This window comes from Crinia signifera, chromosome 3 (assembly GCF_055691185.1).
Source record: "Crinia signifera chromosome 3, ASM5569118v1, whole genome shotgun sequence".
NCBI classification, from domain to species: Eukaryota; Metazoa; Chordata; class Amphibia; order Anura; family Myobatrachidae; genus Crinia; species Crinia signifera.
Window position 1 is genome coordinate 232,538,596 of NC_139219.1, and position 22,407 is coordinate 232,561,002.

At 45.6% G+C, this 22,407-nt stretch overlaps 1 protein-coding gene across 1 annotated transcript; it reads left to right on the forward strand.

Annotated features, from left to right (window-relative positions):
- Nucleotides 1-9,664: 9,664 nt before the first annotated feature.
- On the forward strand, nucleotides 9,665-21,417 carry LOC146064302 (fetuin-B-like). Its single transcript, XM_083177627.1, has 7 exons — nucleotides 9,665-9,943; nucleotides 11,949-12,059; nucleotides 14,542-14,629; nucleotides 15,044-15,204; nucleotides 16,168-16,275; nucleotides 19,168-19,263; nucleotides 20,692-21,417. The coding sequence occupies exons 1-7, from the start codon at nucleotides 9,725-9,727 to the stop codon at nucleotides 21,214-21,216; spliced, it is 1,308 nt and encodes a 435-aa protein (XP_083033753.1). The 5' UTR covers nucleotides 9,665-9,724; the 3' UTR covers nucleotides 21,217-21,417.
- Nucleotides 21,418-22,407: the final 990 nt, after the last annotated feature.

A 22,407-nucleotide genomic window follows, 5' to 3' on the forward strand; every position in this document is an offset into this window, starting at 1 on the left:
CACCGAAATAATTCGGGAAAGTACGCACCGATCAGAATAAGGGCCCTGGTGGCGAGCCAGGCTCCTGTAAGTAGAGACTCAGACTGTCGGGCTCCTGACAGTGGAGATTCCGATGTCCGAGAAACGACTTTCAGAATCCCGAATGTCGGTGAGTCATCCGGCACCTGCCAGGTCAACCATTGTAAGAGATAACTGTTATGGCAAAATGTTATTATTTTGTGGTAAAGCTTCAGGAACAATAGAGATATGTTGCAAAATGATTTAAGAAACCGTCACACCCTAATTTGTGCAAAACCAATGCTAAAATTAGGATTTTCACATTAAGGTTGGAATGTGCTAAAGAGCAAATGTGGTAAAACCCTCCAGGGTTTTTGGGTTTTTACCGCAGTTTCGATTTACACTGAAGTCCCCTCCGGCGGAGCTCCATTGCAGAGGCTATAGCTGGTGATTTCCCTATAGAAGCCTATGGGCTTCTCTCCGAAGAACTTTAAGAGGAATTAAAAATGGATCCCTCCCAGCATGCTGCCAGAGTCCCTCTGCTCTCTCCCGGTCACAGAACCAGAAGTTAAGGGACATGTGGCCATTGCATTATGGATCTAAATTTCTTTTCATTACTTCCCCATAAACCTCTTTAAGCACCTACAAAATACAAATTTACTAACACTTTTTTCCTGGACCTCACGCTCCCCCACTTCCTTCTCCTAATATTTAGTGCTATGCAGATCCGGCATCGTTAATTAATTGGCTGCCAGTACCCTGTATTGAAGAAGCCTGTGCTTTGGGACGTGCAGAGTGAGGACCGAGTCTGGCGGTAAGTTAAGGGAGGGGGATTAGGGGGGGGGGGGGGGGGCGGGTTAGGGAGACTGCATTCTGCCAGCTCTGGGTGAGCCCAGACTGGAAATCAATAATCAGTCCCGGGCCGCAAAAGTCCTAGTGGCAGCCCTGCCACAACCTATTCCTATATATTACTTTCCGGTAACCTGCCTTTGCCAAAACTTCAGCTTTCGTCTATGAGGGTTTCATCCACACCCAAATGCAAAGACTAACATGTGGTGAAGTAGGCTTTCCCATTATTCCTTGCCTGCACCTTCCAATTCATTTCTCTAGAACTCTTCCTCACCCTTCTTTGTAAAAGCAAAACCGCTGAAAAAATGACTGCCGTGACATTTTTCCAGAGATCCATGCATGTAAAGTAGAGTCTGAGGGGCAGATTTATTAAGCCTATTGAAGTGATAAAATGGCTGTTAGTGTTATCACTAGCCAATCAGCTCCTATTTGTCAAGTTACAGGCTGGGTTTGAAAAGTGAAAGTTAAAAGCTTATTGGTCAGTGATAAAGTACCAGCCACTTTATCACTTCACTGAGCTTAAGAAATCTGCCCCTGAGTGCTCTAGTGCTCAGACTCTACTACACACTGTGCTGCTTCCGTCATAGAGGAGAAAGCCCAGGTGGAGGAGGCTGCACCAGGGCTTCCTCTTCTCTTTAAATGCCCATGCTCTCCTCTTCTACCAATTGTCTCCAGTTTTCCACATCACCTATCATGGGATCACAGCAGAAGCAGCTGCTAAGTGTTAGGAGTGTTACATTAGTTAAAAAATAGCCAGAGGTTGGGGCCCCAATGCATTGCTTTGCCCAGGGACTGTCACTAAGATGGCCCTGTCACTAATATTCTGTATCGTGTAAATGTTTTTTAAGTGTGTGGTTAGAAGAGGAAGAAATAGTCCCTTATTAGAAAATTCATAATAATAATAATAATAATAATAATAATAATATAATTTTGAACCTATATTAAACAGATTGGTAAATGTTATATAGACATTTTGTTGCAATTGGGTAATTTAGGGATATGGTGTTTCAGTTTTGCTGTATTGTTAAACATTAAGCACATGACTTGTATAATCTCTATGCACACCACTGATGGACCTTGATTTTTTTTAAATGTATTCAGGATGGAGCACTGAACTTGTTTAAAGCATACAATGATAAATGACTGTGTTCATAACATTATCTATTTTACAATAACATATACAGACCTTTCCCATTAAAATGATTTCCCAAATTTGTTAAAGTGGTATTTAACTGGAAGTGTTGATATTTTTTGTAGTAAAGATTGAAGAGACATATTTGTTAGAAGTGTAGTTCTTGTGCGTAACATCACACTGTCACGGGCTGGTTCTGTGGATCTGCTTCTGGTGATTGTTTTGATTGAGGTTTGTTGGGATTGAATTTAGCGGGTAGGATGTACCGTCTTTGCATAGGAGGGTACACAAGGTGTTAACTTGACTTCCCAAATGGAGGCGCAGAGTCTAACTGAGCAGTGGTGTTCACCAGAGGTCCCCGCAAAGGAACTTGAGCTTTGAGGCGTCTGCTCAGCAGGTCGCGGCCCTCCGAGGAAAGCACCCTGTGTTCCCAGAGAACTAGGGAAGGATAATTTGGTGTAGGCCCCGGTGAACTGGAGTTAGTATGGAAACTGGAAAAAGAGAACAGCCCTTTCGGCTGTATCGGAGACTGAAAACTGTCCCTTTTGTCATATAACGGAACTGATGACTGGCCCACATGGCGTATAACGGAACTGAAGGCTGGCCCTCTTGGCATATAACGGAACTGAAGACTGGCCCTCTTGGCATATAACGGAACTGAAGACTGGCCCACTTGGCGTATAACGGAACTGAAGACTGGCCCACTTGGCGTATAACGGAACTGAAAACTGGTCCACTTGGCATATAATGGAACTGAAGACTGGCCCACTTGGCGTATAACAGAACTGACAGCAGAGCAGTTCTGGCAGCTGGAAATGAGGGCAGGATACCAAAACAGAGAGACTGGGCAGGATCCTGTGATGCAGTTTCCTGGGGTACGCTAGTAGTTGTACCAGCACCAGGCAGTCCAGGAAGTCAGAATTTAACCGGCCCTGGGCTGCTGCTATTGGTCCAGCCCACCGGGAAGGTCATAAAAGACCTGAACCCGGAAGTCCCAATCCAAGATGGTGGCAGCCGTGGAAGCCAACGGGGAGCGCCCGCCGGACCTGCCACAGCGCCAGTGCTGCCTGTTGCCTGCCGAGACACTCCAGCCAGCGCGAGGACCAGGGATGCCGGACAACACGACGTAGATGAGGCTCACCCGCCAGAGAGCCGGGACAGCACACGGAAGCACCAGAGGGACCGAAGGCACTGGACGGGTGAGTATGCAGGGGGACCTGGGCGGACTGTGACACACACACAGCTATTTTACAGTAGCATAGCCATTATTTGTACTTAAATAGGTATAAAAAATTGTTCCGATAGAAAGTAAACAAATTTTATGGGTCTATTTGATGCATAATCTATACCTCCTCGCTTGGCAAACTAATCAGCTGTTTCGGATTTCAGTATCACTTATATGCGGATGATACTCAAATCTATCTATCAACCCCAGAGTTGTCACCAGTGGTTTTTGGCCGAGTCTCTGAATGTCTCTCTGCCATCTCATTTTGGTTGTCTTCTCGCCAACTCAAACTCAATATTTCCAAAACAGAATTACTTATATTCTCACCAACTAAGAACAGTTACCATCCTGATATCTCCATCACTGTTGACAACTCGACAATCTACCCTACCCCACAAGCTCGTTGCTTAGGAGTCACCCTCGACTCTGACCTGTCCTTTGTTCCCCACATTCAATCTGTCTCCAAATCATGTTACATGCATCTAAAAAACATACCCAAAATACGACCGTATCTCACACAAGACACTACTAAATCTCTTATCCATGCACTCATTATATCCCGAATTGATTATTGCAATAGTCTCCTAACTGGTCTTCCCAAGAATAGACTCTCACCACTACAATCCACTTATGTATTATATAGCTTTTTGGACTTGTAACTTGGTGGGACTGCTATGATATTACTGGTGCCTTTTCTTGTGTTTCCCTCCTATATCCCTATAGATTGTAAGCTTGCAGCAGGGCCCTCTAACCCCAAGTCTGTCTGTTACCCAGTTTGTTTTATTACTGTCTACTATTGTAAAGCGCAATGGAATCTGCTGCGCTATATAAGAAACTGTAAATAAATAAATAAATCATTGTAATTTTGGGTGCTCAATATTATCTGATTGATCATATAAGATTACCCACCAAAGTTTTAGTTGTGAAAGCATTCAATCCACCTTAACGTGCTCCGCTTACAATTCACTTTACATTCCATTGTGTGATTCTTGTAGGCAGGGCAGGAGAGAGCCTGGCTGGACCCAGGTATTTCTCAGGGGGCATCACCTGATGACAGAAGACTTGGCTACAGACCCTTAAAATAAAATACGAAAAAAAAAACAGTACTTTAAGCTAGGGATGAGTGGGTACGGATTTCCGAGATCCGAACCGACACCCCCCCCCCCCCCCCCCCCCCGACTTCATGTTTGAGACGGGATCCAAGTCCATCTCGGGTTTTCCCGTCAGGCTCGGATCCCAGATCGAGGCAAAACATCATCATCCCGCTTTTGTATTCTAGTGGGTTTTGGATCCTATACAGGGACAGATGCAGGGTTTTTATGAGGGGGGGGTTCTTACATATATGTTAATAACTAACACATTTACAGGTCTCTATTCAAATTTTATTTAACTATTTATTTTATGATCTGCTTGCACAGGTAGCGCGGAACAGTTCACATTGTAAGGGGACGTACATTCTCATTGCCACAGCATTCGGCCTCTAACCCACAGCGGACCTACTGTCGTGTCTGTTTCCTCCAAGGCGGCAGCCGTTTTTGGAGGGGCAGCCACTATCAGAATGTGTGTGCAGACTGCTGTGGGTTGGAGACCGGACCCAACGGCAGTAGTAAGAGGTTATGGGTGTTTTTGGCATTAGGGGGTGTCTGAGCACACTCGGCACAAACCCTGCGTACGCCTATGTACACAGCATGTACTTGTATACACACACAGCATATACACAGACTGTACATATATAAAGTAAAAACACACAGCATACACACATACATAGAAAACATATATACATCTGGTACACAAATGCACAACAGCATAATTATTATAATTCAAAGCCCAAAACACACCCACCCAGGGGCAGCTCCAGAAAAAAATGACAGGGTTCACCATTGCAGGGTAAGGGCCAGATGTACTAAGACTAGAAAAGTGATAAAATTGAGAGTGATAAACCATGAACCAATCAGCTCTTAACTGACAGCTGATTGGCTGCCACTTTATCATTCTTAATTGTATCACTTTTCAAGCTTAGTACATCTGGCCCTAAAAGAGAGAGGAGTTTTGTTGCACCTGCTCGAAAAATGGGAGTGGCGTTGCAAGATTGAATGAGTGATAGGGGGAGGCAGTGGATGATGTGAGGGATGATGAAGAGAGTGATGTCAAGTAGAGGGTGACAGGTAGATGTTTATGTGGGACAGAGAATAACAGGATGACAGGAGGGGGGATAGGGAAAGGTAGTGGGTGATATACAGTATATGGGGGCACTGGGATGGACAGGAAGGGAACCGAGAGATGGGGTTTCACTGGGCTCAATGAGGGGGGACACTATCACGGACTAGCTGAGGAGGTTCTTACTGAGGGGCAGTTAGAAGGGTAAGTCGGCTAGTGGGATGGGAAGGAGGGAGACACTGAGCTGGGGGAGTCAGATAAGTGGTTGGGTGGACAGCAGTGGGATGGATGGTTAGGGAACACAGGGAGATACTGATCTGGGAGGGTGGGAGACACTGGGATGAGGGATATGTAATGGTGGAGACACTGAGCTGGAGAAGGGGCAGACCATGAGAGCAGTGACCTGCTCCTGTCTTCTACTGGCCCCACACAGTCGCTCTCACAACAGCTACTCCCTGCTGCACCACCTCTGTGCTCTGGGACCAGGCTCTAGGCAGCCGCAGCTCTGTTCCATCTCCCCTGCTACTTTAAGCTCCCTGTCCCCACACTCCACTTTAGGCAGGCAGCTCTGTCCATCCATCCAACCCTCGTGCCCCGCTCCTGTCAGTGGCTGTTTTTGCAGCTCCCCACTATGCTCCCGGCAGCTCTGTATCTCTCTCCAATCCTGCACTCTCAGCAGCAGTAGCTCCATGTTTCCCATCCCTGTCCCTGCACTTCTGGCAGCGGCAGCTCCGTCCTCCCTTCTCCCCCTGTCACCACTATAGGGCCTAGTTATGCGGCAAACAATATTAACAATTACAAAAAACATATTCTAAATGACAGAGGGGGCACGTGCCTTGGTGTCCCCCCCCCCCCCCTAAATACACCACTGCACCCACCTGCCTTTTGCTGCAGCGGACAGTCCCTGCATCACTCGGAAGCTCTTTCCACAGCTACATGTAGACCTAGTCTGGGAAGAGCTGCATTCTGCCTCTACAGCTTCCCCTACCTTCAGCCAGAGCAGCAACAGCCTGTCACTGTAACAGTAGGCAGCTGCCAACAGCTGATTATCCGATTCATATAAATAGCAGCACTGAGGCCTCAGGCTCCAATCAATAGGTTTCCCAAATGGATTTCCTGGTATTGCGGTTATCCACTAGTTGGAAGACATGCGTCACTTCCGGACATCTCCATATTGAAGGCACTATAAATAATTGGCCTAGGACACTCTTTGCTTTATACTCCTGGTCTAGCTATATAAGGCACGGGCAAAACGCATTGAGGACTATGATCGGTGGGCGCTGACTTACCTCATTGTCCCCCTGCAGTGCTCTGTTTTGAGTTTTGATGCGGCCGATCACTTCCCTGTGACTGGGCCATCTGCCAATCAAAACTCGCGGCCGGCTCCTGATTGGCTGCCGGCAAGTGATAAACTTTTAAAGACTATGGGGCAGATTTATTAAGCTCGGTGAAGTGATAATATGGCTGGTACTTTATCACAGGCCAATCAGCTCCTAACTGTGAAGTTACATGCTTGCTATAAAAAAATGACAGGTAGGAGCTGATTGGCTGGTGATAAAGACCAGACACTTTATCACTTCACCAAGGTTAATAAATCTGCCCCAAAGGGTGAGAAGCCTTGAAAAGTGATAAAATGGAGAGTGATAATCCATCAACCAATCAGCTCCTTCTGGTCATTTTTCAAACCCAGCCTGTGACATGGCAGTTACGAGCTGATTGGCTCATGGTTTATCACTATCCATTTTATCACTTTTCAAGCTTAGTACATCTGGCCCTAAGGGGGGTTTCCATCCAGGATTCCAACTGTTGAAATGTCCCTACAGTCGGAATCCCGCCCGTTTTTTAGCTGATCCAACAGTAATTCGACAGTCGGAATACAATGTTCCGACTGTTCAGTGTCGGAAAGTCCGTGGATTGAAAAAAAAAACGGTGATTTGACAATCCACAGCTGTTTCTGACAATACAGACTCGCCTCCATTGGGTAGGCAGGTCTGTAGCAGGCAATGTTAAACTGGGTCTATGCAATTTTTTAAATTAAAATCCTAAAATCTAAGCAAGTTTATAATTTTTGGTACTTGTTTCCTAGCACGGCGCCCACGATAATGATCTTATGGCATCGGGTATATCTGATCGGGTCGCATCGCATGCGATGCGATCATACCCAATTTTTAATTGTACAGCCATCCTAATGGCTAATTACTATGTTAAATGGCCCCCCAGACCCCATTTTTAATTGTACACCCACCCTGATGGGTGATTAATCTGTGAATAGCACCCCCATTGTTCACGCCACCCCCACTATCAACGCCAACCCGAAGCGTGGCGAGCACAGCAAGCGCGCGAGGGGCGGCGGTACGTGTCCTCCGACCTTTTCATACCCCCACTATCCATGTCGGCGTGGAGTTGATTTTATATAGTGTGGTGAGCGCAGCGAGCCACCAAGCCTGAAGTGTGGCGAGCGCAGCGAGCCCCGTGAGGGGATGCGGATGACTTCACATGTATTACGCGTAACCTCGCGGGACTCGCCACGCGTTGCGCTCGCCACACTATATAAAATCAACTTCACGCTGACGTGGATAGTGGGGGTATGAAAAGGTCGGTGGATGCGTACCGCCGGCTGTCGTGGGCTTGCTGCGCTCGCCACGCTTCGGGTTGGCATTCATAGTGGGGGTGTCGTAAACAATGGGGGTGCATTTCACATATTAATCACCCATCAGGGTGGGTATACAATTAAAAATCGTGTCTTGGGGTCCATTTAACATACTAATTAGCCATCAGGGTGCCTTTACGATGCAAAATCAGGTCTTGTCACATCGCATCGCATGCCATTGTAATGTTAAAATTGTACATGATTGTACAGAAATTTTAAAAACCCTGATATTGGCTCTGATCGGGTTCCATCACATACCTTAACTTAATGGTATGCGATAGACCCGACGGGCGCCGTGCTAGGAAACAAGTACCTCATTTTCTGTGTCCTTTGTTTTTGTTTGTTTTTTAAATAGTATACTTAAAATTTCGGTACTCTTTACCTAGATGGGCGCCAGCGATTGAAATCGCGGTCGTCGGGGGTAAAAATCGCGGTCATCGCGGGCATCGCGGGTAAATCGCGGGTACATAAAAATCTGCTACCCGCGATGACCGCGATTTTCCCATAGGGAACAATGTTAAAAAGGCTGATTGAGCGCGATTTTCATGTAAAATGCCTCAATGCCCGCGATTTGGCCATAGGAATCAATGTTAAATGGGCCACAGAGCCCAAATAGGCACAATTAACCCTTAAATGTCCCCCCAAACTTTTAACGCCACCCCACAATCCACGCCAACCCGAAGTGTGGCGAGCGCAGCGAGCCCGCGAGGGGCGGCGGTACGCGTCCTCTGACCTTTTCATGCCCTACTATCCACTAGGGCGTGGAGTGAGAATAGAATAGTGTGGCGAGCGCACGCGGATACCTTCACAGGTAGACGCGTCCCCTCGCGGGCTTCACAGGTGTCCGCGTCGCCACGGACACCTGTGAAGCCCGCGAGGGGACGCGTATAACTGTGAAGGTATCCGCGTCCCCTCGCGGGGGCTCGCTGCGCTCGCCACGCTTCGGGCTCGGTGGCTCGCTGCGCTCGCCACACTATTCTATTCTCACTCCACGCCCTAGTGGATAGTAGGGCATGAAAAGGTCGGAGGACGCGTACCGCCGCCGCTCGCCACGCTTCGGGTTGGCGTCGATCGTGGGGTGGCGTTAAAAATTTGGGGGGACATTTAAGGGTTAATTGTGCTTATTTGGGCTCTGTGGCCCATTTAACATTGATTCCTATGGCCAAATCGGGTCCATTGAGCCATTTAACAGTAAAATCGTGTCCATCGGGCCTTTTAACATTGATTCCTATGGCAAATCGGGAGCATCGCGTCGCGGGCATCGCGGGTACATTTATGGCCGGACGCGACCGACAAGATTTCCATGTTTAACATGGGTTTCAATGGAAATCGCGGGCATCGCGTCGGTCGCGTCGCGGCCACACATAAATGTACCCGCGATCACCACGACGGGCGCCCTTCTAGGTAAAGAGTACCAAAATGTCAACATTGGTATTATCCTGTTTTCATAAAGAAGTTACAAAATGTTGCACATGGTGTCAAGGTTCGTAGGATTAACACAAAATCAAAAAAAAGATCTGTACTTAAGGTTACCTCCTGACTATGCAACATAGTGTTGGACACTTGCCTAATCATTGACTCACTTGTTTGCTGACAAAGGGTTAAAGGTTATATACGTATCACTACGAATGCTTACAATGTATATAAGCAAGTGGTTACCATTGCCACCTGACCTGATACCAACTGAGTATCATTCTTTCTCATTCTGGGAAGAATGAAGGGCGCTGTATTACTCATGTTGTGTGCCCAGCTGCTCTATGCTAGTGCAGGGCGAGTAAAAGGTGCAAAAGAACCTACATTAACTTCAATTTCTTGCAGTGACCCTGGAGTAGAAGGTGCTGCAGATTTGTCTCTACGCCAGCTTAATGCCAATCGTAAAGAGGGGTTTGTGCTTGGACTCAAGAGGATTTCCAATGTGCAAGAACAGTTTGATGTAAGTATGACATAAGTAGCATGAATGTAAGCTCAGGTGCTCCTACTTTATACTTATTGTGATTATGTTTTGGTCTCTTAATTATATGCCTTCTGGGCTTTTTGGTGCCCCCTTCCAATTTGCTGGTCTGTCACAATGAATCAGGTGACAGACCCTGCATGGAAAAATAATAAATGTAGTTTGTCCAAATATAACCTTACCTGCTCATTCTTACTTCTATATCTTATTGCCAAATCAGAATCTGGGCCAGTATTTGTTCTAGCCATATTGGACTATTTATTATTTTAGTTATTATTAACAGCTTCTTCTATAGCTCAGAATATTACATTGCTCTTTATATTTGGAAACAACAGTCCAAAACCACGCTGAGTAATACAATGTATTGTAACTATTATTGCATTTTACCTATAGGCTGCATGACATCCATCAATCCAACCCCATGACATCCATCAATCAGCTCTGTGTCAATGTAGCCAAAAGCAGTCCGTGACTGCACTCGCTACGCAGTTATTGGAAGCGACTTCCTATTGGATGTCCTACATGTCAGTCACAGACACACAAGGCAGTCCCATTTGGAGGTATTATCTCCCTCTGGAACTGCCTCTTCCTGCCAATTCGGCTTCAAAGGGCTGCAGTCTGGTGCAGGGCCGTTTCTAGACAATTTAGCTCCCAGGGCAAAGAAATAAAAATGCGCCCCCCCCCCCCCCCCCCCCCCCCCCCCAAATAGATAACATGGCACAGAAGAAATTGTGCGCGCGGCGAAATAGGGGCTGTGGTTTATTTTTTTAGAAGCAAGTGGTTTGCAAATGTGCAAGGTGACGGGATTTGGGGCTGGTGGCTGTCTCCGCTCTGGACATGGGGGTAGCGGCAGTTGCCTCTGATAATAGCATGCTGTCATAGAGGTACAATGGCCCTGCTTGCAAGCTTACAAAATAGGCATTAATACACATGGATATTGGACTGTATGATATGTCACACAGCAATGTTGGCCATTGGTCCGGATGATGTGAAATTAATAAAGACAAAATATGTGGCAGATAATGAGGGCATGGATTAGAATTTTGGCACTGTCATGTGTACGTTGTGGTCATATTCTGGATATGTTTTTTAAAAGCATGTAACATGATTTAGAGGCAAATTGAATGTGGGGGGAAAAGGACAGTTCAGAGTAAAGGATGACACCTAGGCAATGAGCTGGTAGGATTTGGTTGACTGTCAGTGATAGATATCTGTTTGGTGACTATTACGGTATTTGCCAGTGGAAATATAATCATTTATATTTTAGAAATATTAAGTTTGAGGTGACAAGATGGCATCCAAGTTAAAATGGCAGAAATTGACTAATCTTAGCCCTAAAAACATTAGGGTCGTGTGCTTGTGGAATACCAACGGATTCTCCAGATACATACCTACTTTATGGGACTTGGGAAATGCCTCTTGCAGTATAAATGCATACCTGGTTTTATGGGCAGAGGGGCATTGCTGAAGACCTCATAGAATAAGTTGTTAGCCTTATGTATGGCTTAATGTAACAGAATAAGGCCTGCCTCTCACATGTGGTACTTTTTGTAAACGAAAAGCAAATGACTGGTGCAGAACCTTGCATGGGATGTGGGGGGGGGGGGGGGGGGGAGTTTAGGCTTTATTCATTCTTTATTTAATTTTATTGCATAATTGGGATTCAGAGGGTAGAGTCCAGGTGGCAAGTTCAGAGCCATGGTTGTGCAATGTGCACACAGTGGTATCATACAGTGGGAGGTTATGATGACAGGTTCACAGAATACACAGAACTGCAGGTAAGTATGTTTTATTGATGTCAGCATTTCCACATTTCTATGGCTGATCTAGTGCAAATGAATGATTATGGCAATACAAAGCACCAGATATTTTTGTGTGCTCAAAATGAAATCTCATCATACACTACATCTTTCTACAGCAGAAAGCAGATTTTTATTGAGCATGAAGCAAGGTGATTTATTTATGTGACTATGACTTTATTTTGTAGGATGAAAATGGATCTGTATTTTACATAACGCTAGATGTGGTAGAAACCCAGTGCCACGTTCTGAGCCGAAATCTGTGGAAAGATTGTGAGGGTAAACCCCAACATGAAGCTGTAAGTGTACAAGAACATATGCTCGGCAGCAAAAGGGGTATGGTCTCATGAATTGGGGGCATGGCCTCTTGGGTTTTGGATGTGGCCTCATGGCCCAAACCGTGTTTTTGGTAGTGCCAGATGTCCAGGGGTTGCTGGACTGCCCCAGAGACCAGTCAGTATGTAGTGCAGGTCGTACACTGTAACAGTTGCTAGGTGCTGTGCATAATGTTACAGCACAGCACCTGGCACTGTCACCCAGCGGAGGCCCATACCCGGACCCATTAGTCACGCCACTCTCTATGTCTCCCAAGGAAATAACAGCATGGTTACTTAGTGGTTAGCATAGCTGAAGTCATAAAAATCAGTTCTCAAACAGGGCCTTATCTGTATGGATTTACATGGGTTTCCTCCAATATCCCAAAAATTACTTTATTGTGTTCACACTTATATGTTAGGATATTAAGGGGTCTATTTACTAAGTTCTGAATAGAAAGGTACAGGGTGGGATTCTCTAGTAACTGCACCCTCACATCGCCGGCATTCGCATTGTTAATAATCGCATATGCATCAACATATGCGATTATTAGCACAAAGGGCCATGTGTAGCGGGTCCCCCCTCCCTCCCTGGATCCTTACACGGCTGCCGGGGCTCTGCTTCCTCCTCCCTGCACCCGAAATCGGTGCAGGGAGGAGGAAGCCACTGGTCAGGGCAGCACAGCAGGAGGCTGCCTGGACACAACTATAGCAGGGTGGCACTATAGCAGGGTGGCATTTACCTGATCGCTGGCCACTGCTAATTAGCAAACAACCCCAATCGGGTGTGAATCAGTCCCACTGTGCTTTTTTCATCAATGTGTCCTGCTACTGCATTGCAGCATTTGCTCCATTAATGCCCTAATCCATTCAGACAGGACGTGTGGTGGCCGGGCCGTGAGTCACCGCACATTCCTGTGACATTCACATTTACACATTTCCGTACATTTACACATCCGCTCGTATGCGGCTGCATGGAGGAAAATTCATTCAACGATTGCACACCATCGATTGATTTTTCCAGCCTTCACTCTGAATGGTATGTCTATACTTACTTTTCAGATCGCCGCTATGAAACAAATTATGGCCATACACCACGAGTATGTATGGGCACACCTGCTTTCGCAGATGTCCTCCTAGCATTTCCAAGTGCGCACCCATAAAATGCTGGCTGGTCCGCTGTGTCCAGGGGTTTGCACACGTGCATATTCACGCATGCGCATAAGCATACCCCCACCATTGCCACGGGGGGGGGGAGCGAATTCGGACCTGACCGATCAGGTCTGAATCACCTCCAATATGTTCTGCTCAATCTTGATTCTACTTTCAATTACAATAGTAGTTTCACGGTGGCAGTTACGCCGTCAGTGTAGCGTCCCTGTCAGAATCAGCGTAGTGTTCCCGCGTAGTGTCCCTGACAGAATCAGTGTAGTGTTTCCGCGTAGTGTCCCTGACAGAATCAGCGTAGAGTTCCCATGGCCAGCGTAGTTAGCGTAGTCAGTCAGAAGTAGCGTAGTGTTCCCGCGGCCGCTTAAGCGTCCCTGTCAGATCCAGCATAGTCAGTCAGCGGTATTAGTACATTAAATGAGTTATGTCTGCCAACAAATTCCCACTATCCACGGCAGCCCGAAGCGTGGCGAGCACAGGGATCCCCGCGAGGGGACGCATTACGTGTCCTCCCGACCTTTTCATACTCCCACTATCCACGTCGGCGTGGAGTTGATTTTATATAGTGTGTAATAGTGTGTTACGTGTAATGTGCTCACCCCCCCCCCCTTTGGGCTCGGTGGCTCACTGCGCTCGCCACACTAAATAAAATCAACTCCACGCCGACGTGGATAGTGGAGGTATGAAAAGGTCGGGAAAACGCATGATGCGTCCGCTCGCCAAGCTTCGGGCTGGCGTGGATAGTGGGGATTTGTATGCATTGTGAATGGGACGCACTTGCGTCTGCACCCCCTCTTTGGACAGGACTACGCACTACGGAACCCCTAACCCTGTCGGCAGGGTTGCTGTACCCTGCCGCAATAGCTACTCAGACGCAGGAACGTCTCATTGCTGAAGCGTCTGAGACACGCCTGCATCTCAAACAGATGAAGCGCCTCTCCACGGCATAAGCATGATCCCCTCTCCGCCAAAAAGAGGGGATCATGCTGGCGCTGGCGGTGTGAGAGATGCGCTGACTAGGCTTGCCAGGGATGCCGAGGACAGAGATGCAATTCCCAACAACAATACAGTAGTTACTTGTGTAGTTTCACGGCGGCAGCCTACGCTGATAACATAGCTTAGGCTGCTGCCGTGAAACTACACAAGTAAGGCAGCCTTTAGGCTACGCTATTAGCATAGCTTCAAACGTAGCATAAGCTGCCGCCGTGAAACTACACAAGTACTCAATAAACTATGGTAAAGAGTTGAGTTGACTTGGATTTATGATTTATTCAGTATTAATAATGTTCTGGTGTTATAGGTCGTTGGACAGTGCAAAGTGACATTCCAATTGAATAAACCTAAGAGAATTGCTCATCTCCATAATTATGACTGCGATTTGAAACCAGGTACAGTATGCCATGCTCACATATCGGTTGTCCATGTAAAATATAGTAATATTAAGCAATATAACTGTTCTCTATTGACTTTGATTACATAAACTGTAGCTATCATCGCAGAATATTCAAATATATATGTGAAAATCTATTGCTTCCAGGGAATATTAATTATCCCTGTGCTTGTGACAGGTAGCTAACAATGTATTGTGGATGGTTAGCCCTGGAATAGGGAATACAGGTGACAGCTGGCTCTAGGTCTTGACAAAGATAGAAAAAAAGTTCTAAATACCACTATGAATCTTCCAATACCTTCATCCATATAACAGTGGGGACCAAATCCTCTTCTGTAAATGTCTGCATACATTCCACTGGCCACCAAGACTACCTGTGTACAATGATCATTTTATTTATTTATCAAACCAGCTGATCGAGGAAATTTCGGTTGTCCTGGTTGCCATTTTTCCAAACCACTGAATGATTCTGACTTTCAGGAGGTTGCAAAGAAAAGTTTGGAGAAGTTTAACACAGAGAGTAATTATGACACTTATTTTATAATCGGAAACATTACAAAAGGAACTACACAGGTAAAGATGAACTGAAACTCAATGTTATGATATCCGTTTGTAATACATTATTCAATTGGAAATCTCTAAGGGCCTTTGTACAGTATCAAGCTTCAAAAAGTGATAAAGTGGAGAGTGATAAACAACCAGCCAATCAGCTGACATGTTTCAAACCCAGGGCGGGATTCTCTAATATACGCGGCCGCACATCGCCGGCTTCCACTGATATAATTATCGCATGTGCTCTAATATATGCGATAATTATGGTAAAGGACAGCTCTTGTGTTAGGAGCTGTCCTTTGCGGTGAGCCAGCGATGCACAGTGGGTCCCGGAGGCTCCTCCCTTACCCGGGTTATGTGCTGCTGCTGCATGCGGGTGAGCTCTCCTCCTCATCCCTGCACCCAGAAAAGGATTTACAGTGCAAGGAGGAGGAGGCCACAGGTCCTGGCAGCAGGGGTCGGCGGGGGTCCGTCAGGGCAGTGAGGGTCTATTCGTGGTGGTAGTGGGTCACGGTAGAAGCCCATAGGTTCCATGGGACATCGCCAGCTTTTGCTGACATGTTACATGCTGGGGGCGGGATTCTCTAAACTAAAAATGTGGCAAAAACCCTGTTATGTTTTTTTTACCAGATTGTGGAATGCTCTAAAGACCACGACGGGAATCCCGCCCCCAGCATGTAACATGTCAGTTACGAGCTGATGGGTTGGCTGTTCATCAATCTCCATTTTATCACTTTTTGAATTATTTAAGTATTTAGCAGAAGTAAAAAAGAAATTAAACAGAAAATTTGTCTTGTGACAACACACAAGATCAGGGTAGGAAAGAAAACTAAAGACAAAAGAACCATACATAATTTATTGCTGATTACACTTGTTATAATGGTGTCATATAATGAATTATTGTAATTGTAATGTTTACCTCCATAAAAGCTGCATTACTTATTCACTAATCTTTTCTCTGTTTTTGTGGAAAATGTTAAAAAGGTGGTTGCAGGACAAGCCTACCATGTGGAGTTTACAATTCATGAATCTACCTGTAATAAGTCATCTAAAGACGAGTCCCAGTGTTCACCCTTGGACTGTGAATTTGCAGTAAGTACATATCCACAAGCCTACATATTCATAAGAAGGGTTGGCTATGTTAGTTATGATGGGTATACATTTGAACTCTATGGTTCGTTTCAACAACAATATCTCAGTGATGGATCGGTGGGTGTGTAGGCATGATATATCGGTGAAGGGTGTCATTCATTGACATAGCAGATTGGTCCGGCAGAGTAGCCGAGATATCTGAAAGATAAATCAGTGCATCTGCATGTGTGAATAGGCGGCCAATTGACCCACGGATATATTGAGCGCATTGGTGGTAAATGCTTATACAGGTTGAGTATCCCTTATCCAAATATCCGTTATCCACATTTTTCTCAAAACCATACATTCCATAATGTTATTTTTTTTTCTTTTTGCTAAAAACCTTCTTGGGACATCTGTAACAGCACTACTGAGGACATGATATGTAACTGGCACTACTGGGGACATCTGTTACAGCACTACTGGGGACATGATATGTAACTGGCACTACTGGGGACATGATATGTAACTGGCACTACTGGGGACATCTGTAACAGCACTACTGGGGACATGATATGTAACTGGCACTACTGGGGACATGATATGTAACTGGCACTTCTGGGGACATCTGTAACAGCACTACTGGGGACATGATATGTAACTGGCACTACTGGGGACATGATATGTAACTGGCACTACTGGGGACATCTGTAACAGCACTACTAAGGACATGATATGTAACTGGCACTACTGGGGACATCTGTAACAGCACTACTGGGGACATGATATGTAACTGGCACTACTGGGGACATGATATGTAACTGGCACTACTGAGGACATCTGTAACAGCACTACTGAGGACATGATATGTAACTGGCACTACTGGGGACATCTGTAACAGCACTACTGGTGACATGATATGTAACTGGCACTACTGGGGACATGATATGTAACTGGCACTACTGGGGACATCTGTAACAGCACTACTGAGGACATGATATGTAACTGGCACTACTGGGGACATCTGTAACAGCACTACTGGGGACATGATATGTAACTGGCACTACTGGGGACATCTGTAACAGCACTACTGGGGACATGATATGTAACTGGCACTATATATGTGCAAGACAATGATTGCTTGGCATTCAAATTCCGTATCTAAGATTGTACACAAACTTTGATTGTACATGTTTTGAAACCTTGTTTAATGCACAAATAAAATATATTTGTGTGTATTTCATGTGTTTGATGTCTTTATACAATATAAATGCAAGATACCTCAAGATACATCATTGAAACGTAAAAATATTCTGAAATACGGAATAATCTATTTTCCTAAATTCTTCTGGTCCCCGAGCATTTTGGATAAGGGATACTCAACCTGTGCTGTAGTTTACCTAATCAGCAGACAGACAGACAATGTACTGTATGCACAGCCTTAAGGTCCATACACACTGGGTGATTTTGACCAGCGTTTTTGCTGACCATAGATTGGGATAATCGCTGGGCTAAAAAATATTCAGTGCATACACAGTGAGCAATTTTTTATAAAAATTAGCTATGGAAAGCCGTCCACTCTGTCTCTCCCAGCGATGGTGCGGGAGCGCGCATCAGCGCTCAATGCTTATCGCTGTCCCGTACACACTGGGCGGCTTTCGAGCTGAAAACGAGTCAACTTTCAGCTTAAAGTCAGTCAGTGTGTAAGGGCCTTTAGACATTCAAAATATAGACACGCACCATAATGGCAAAAGGTACAATATTTATATATTACAAAGGGTGTTCTAACCTGCACCACTGGATTGTGGGTGCAGGGTTAATGTTTAATAGTTACTAATAGTGTTCTTTACAGAAACAACTTTTGGTTTGCCACAAATACCTTTTCTCTGTCACTTAGGTCCTGATTCAGACCTGATTGCAGGACAAATTTGTTCTCAAAATGTGCAAATTCATGTGCACTGCAGGTGGGGCAGATGTAACATGTGCAGAGAAGGATTTGGGTGGGGTAGGTTGAAACTGAAATCTAAATTGCAGTGTAAGAATAAAGCAAACAGTATTTACCCTGCATAGAAACAAAATAACTCACCAAGATCTGACTATCTATGCACATGTTACATCTGCTTCACCTACAGTGCACATGGTTTTGCCCATTTTGAGATTTTTTTTGCTGCGATCAGGTCCTTAATGCACTGTTCCATGCACCTAATTTGCAGGATAGCAGGGCAGATGATGACCTCTAGTAATATGGTTAACATATTGACAGTCAGGGTACCCGAATCCCAACACTGGTCAGAAGACCGTTGCTGGGATACCGTCATCATTTGCAATGCCTACCCTGAAATCCCGTCTGCCAACATCCCTATCTTAGGTATACAGGGGAAGTAAGGGTTAGGCTGAGGGGTTGGTGAAGTGTTACCTTAGGGTTAGACTGCAGCACTGGGATATCTATAATTGGTCCAATGGGACCCACACAGCGTAAACCCTGCACTCATGTAAATAAACTTACCGCTTCATCGGTCCAGCGCTCACTACAGAGCTGCTAATATCACTGGGAAAATTACCACCATGGCTATTTTCCTGTGATTGGTTAGGGGGGGGAGGGTTATCATATGATACTAAAATGTTTCAGGGTCCTGACCATCATTATGCAGCTTTTGGGTCCTCTGACCGACAGCGTCCCAAGCACCAGGATCCCAGTACCATCTCATTGTATACATAAAGCAGCAGAAATGCATATGATTGGATATATGCTATCTCTATGACCATTTTACTTACAACTCTCCTCAAATTCTGTTTGTATTTACATATTAAAGAATGTGATGTTTAAGATTTTAGTAAGATTTAAAGAGTCTGTAATATTGTTATTGCTATTAATAATAAAATACATATTAATAAAATGGTATTTTCTCCTAGCACACTGGCTACTGCAAGACCAAGGCTGTTGCACACTGGAGCACACCTGGTGATAAGAAAGTGCTAAATGTCTCCTGCAATATTTTTGAACCGGAGGTATGAAATGAGACCATATCACTAATTTGTTGTGTATCAGATTAATACTGAACCATGTGTTTACCCAATTCTGTTATCATGGACTAGGCATGATTTTAGAGATCTACTGTAGGAAGGCTTCTATTCTACTTAGGCTGGAAATAACTCATTGATAGATATTGTAAGAAAAGTGGTACGTCTATGATTGCATCATCGATTTATAACTGTAGAAAACTCTACGTGAGTAAAGGCCCCCTTACATTTGTCCGACTTGTCATAACGACAAGTCGGACCCGATTGTCCCAGCAGCTCCCCGGGAGGGAACACATGCGATGGCACTTCATGTGCCAAGTTTTGCATGTGATGAATCGCATGCGATTTATCACATGCCACTCCCGGGGAGCTGCAGGGGCAATGGGTGCGGAGGACAGCAGCAGGAATATGCCCGCAGAGTGGGCAGGGGGGGGGGGGGGTCGGGGTGCAGGGAGCCGGGCAGGTAGCCGCTGGGCAGGGAGCAGGGGGGGCGGCGGCGCAGAGTACCAGGGAGCCGGGCAGGAGAACACGATGCAGCAGCAGCACTTCCAAAAAAAAAGAAAAACCCCATACAAACGAATAGGAAGCCATTGATTGGCTGAGACCTCTCTCAGCCAATCAGCGATTGGCTGAGAGAGGTCTCAGCCAATCAGCGATTGGAGAGGTCTCAGCCAATGAATGGCTTCCTATGCGTTTGTATGGCCCTTTTTTTTTTGAAGTGCTGCTGCTGCAGCGTCTTCTCCTGCCCGGCTCCCTGTACTCTGCGCCGCCCCCCCTGCTCCCGCTGATGCTGCCCGGCTCCCTGCGCCTGACTCTGGTAGGTCCCCTGTTGTGGGGGAGCACGGCTCCGGGCAGCACATAAGATTTAGCAAATCTTATGTGCAGCCCGTCCGACCTCCCATCTCCGATCCGATGCGCACGGGGCCGCGCATCGGGTCGGAGGGGATGTCACCATATGCGATTTGGGACGATTTCACGGCCCGATTCATCCGAATCGGGCAAAATCGTGCCCAAATCGCATAATGTAAGGGGGCCTTTAAATAACAGTAGTACAAGAGATCAGAGAGATGCACCAGACATAAAAGCACTGCAAACAAAACATGATATAGAATTAAAAGGTCACTTGATACATATCAAGCCCCTAAAACGCATGGCATGCAGCCAGTTTCTATAGGGTGTAGATAATGTGGCTGAATGGAGATAAGGGGCTTGTTTCAGTTTTCACTGGCCCTGTTCAACACAAGTGGCCAACAGTTTTAACATGAACTAGGACCAAGCATGTGAATAGAGTTTATTATAAATATTACATACTGTATACTAAAGATTGACAGAAGTAATAGAGATATTATTTATATCGCATCAGTTCTTGATTTAGACGTCAGTGGCTTTACTGATAACATTCATTTTTATGTTTAGGCTGCTATAAAGGAAGAGCAGATCCACAAGGATGGCCATGATGCTGATAAACCTGATAGTGACAAAAAAAATCATCATGGAAGGAAAGGTGACAGAGGAAAAGGGAAGAAACATGGGCACAAAAAGGGCCTTGGCCATGAACACAAGCATGGACAAAAGCATGGCCATGATCACAGTGAAAGCCATGAGCACGAACATGACCATGAGCATTTACACCCTCATGAACATCATCACTCCACTCCACAGAAGGCACATGGTCCTTCATCAGATAGTCCCAAAACTGTTGGAACCATTACCTACCTCAGTGCTGATGTAGCACCCTCGGTTGGTCCTAAAGGACAAGACTACAAGAGAAGAGGCTCAAAACCAGACAAAAAGGGAAAACCATCTAAATCCTTTATTCTCCCTTTCCCTGATAATGCCTCAGCATCTGACCAATGCCCTGGTCTATCCAAGAACTTTCCAGCTATAGAAGACCTTCCCATTTTAAAAGAACCACAAGAGCCCACCAAAATACCAAAGTAGTGAATACTTTGCCTTTGCCTATATTATTTGATCAAGCGGAACTTGAAGCTGTTGGTGCAGATACCATGCCCAATCAGCTTCAAGATCTGCTTGATAAAATCATATTTTTTACACTTCAGAACCTGTACTTAATATGTGTTCCAAAATGTGATTGTGATGTTGTTTGTCCAATATTATTAAAGATAGAAAACTCTTCTTAAATTATGCTTAACGATGCATCAGTACTAAATGATATGCCATATAAATGGTGAGGCTGTGGACTGACAAAATAGGTAGGGCCTATTAATGTCTCGTAGGCTGGGGGGGGGGGGGGCGGTAGTGAATGTCCCTGGAGACGGGAGTGATGGGACAGGCAGCATATGTCTCTGGGCCCTGGGGAGGGTGGGGGTGGAAGGTGTACAAATGTGTACTCTTACATCTATTCTCCATGGACATTAAAAATGCCACGTCGTGCCCTGACTTGATAGTCAGTATATTTTAATGCAACATTTCTATTACATTGTGTCTTATTTGCAAAATATTCTTTTTGCGACCATGGATATATTTCAATAAGAAATGTAATGTATCATAAGCAGACATAGCTGCGGTCACACACAGAATATAGGCATACTGCAGTGTATTTTAGGTAATAAAGTACTATTCAGTGACTTGGATCATCTCATAAGAAATATACATGAATTGTAGGAGCTCACACACTAAAGGCCCCCATCCACTAGGGCAGGGGTGGGCTAACTACGGCCCGCAACCCGACCCTGTTACGTAGTGTAGTTGTTGCCATGACATGCGGGGACAGGCGCTCCTGTGTGTGGGCGCACGCACGGCGCAGTCCTGTGGAGCCGCCACCTGTGATCAGCCTGTGTGTAGCAGGTGCCAGGCACATGCGCAGAAGGCTCTCACAGATGGTGGAGCTGCAGTCGGTGCCATTACATGGTGTTTGCAATTGATTTGGCTCCAGTGGAAGGTGTGTGAAATAACTGAGGGGGGCGTGTGTGGAATTACTATGGTGTTTGGAACTACTAAGGGGAGGCAGGTGTTTGGAATATCTAAGGAGAGTCAGGTGCGTCGAATAACTAAGGGGGGGCATGTGTGTGTGTGTGGAATTACTAAGGGGGAAATGGTGTATGGAATTACTAATGTAAGGGGCAAGTATAAGGGGCCTACTATTGTGTTGCATGATGTGTAACAGGGGTA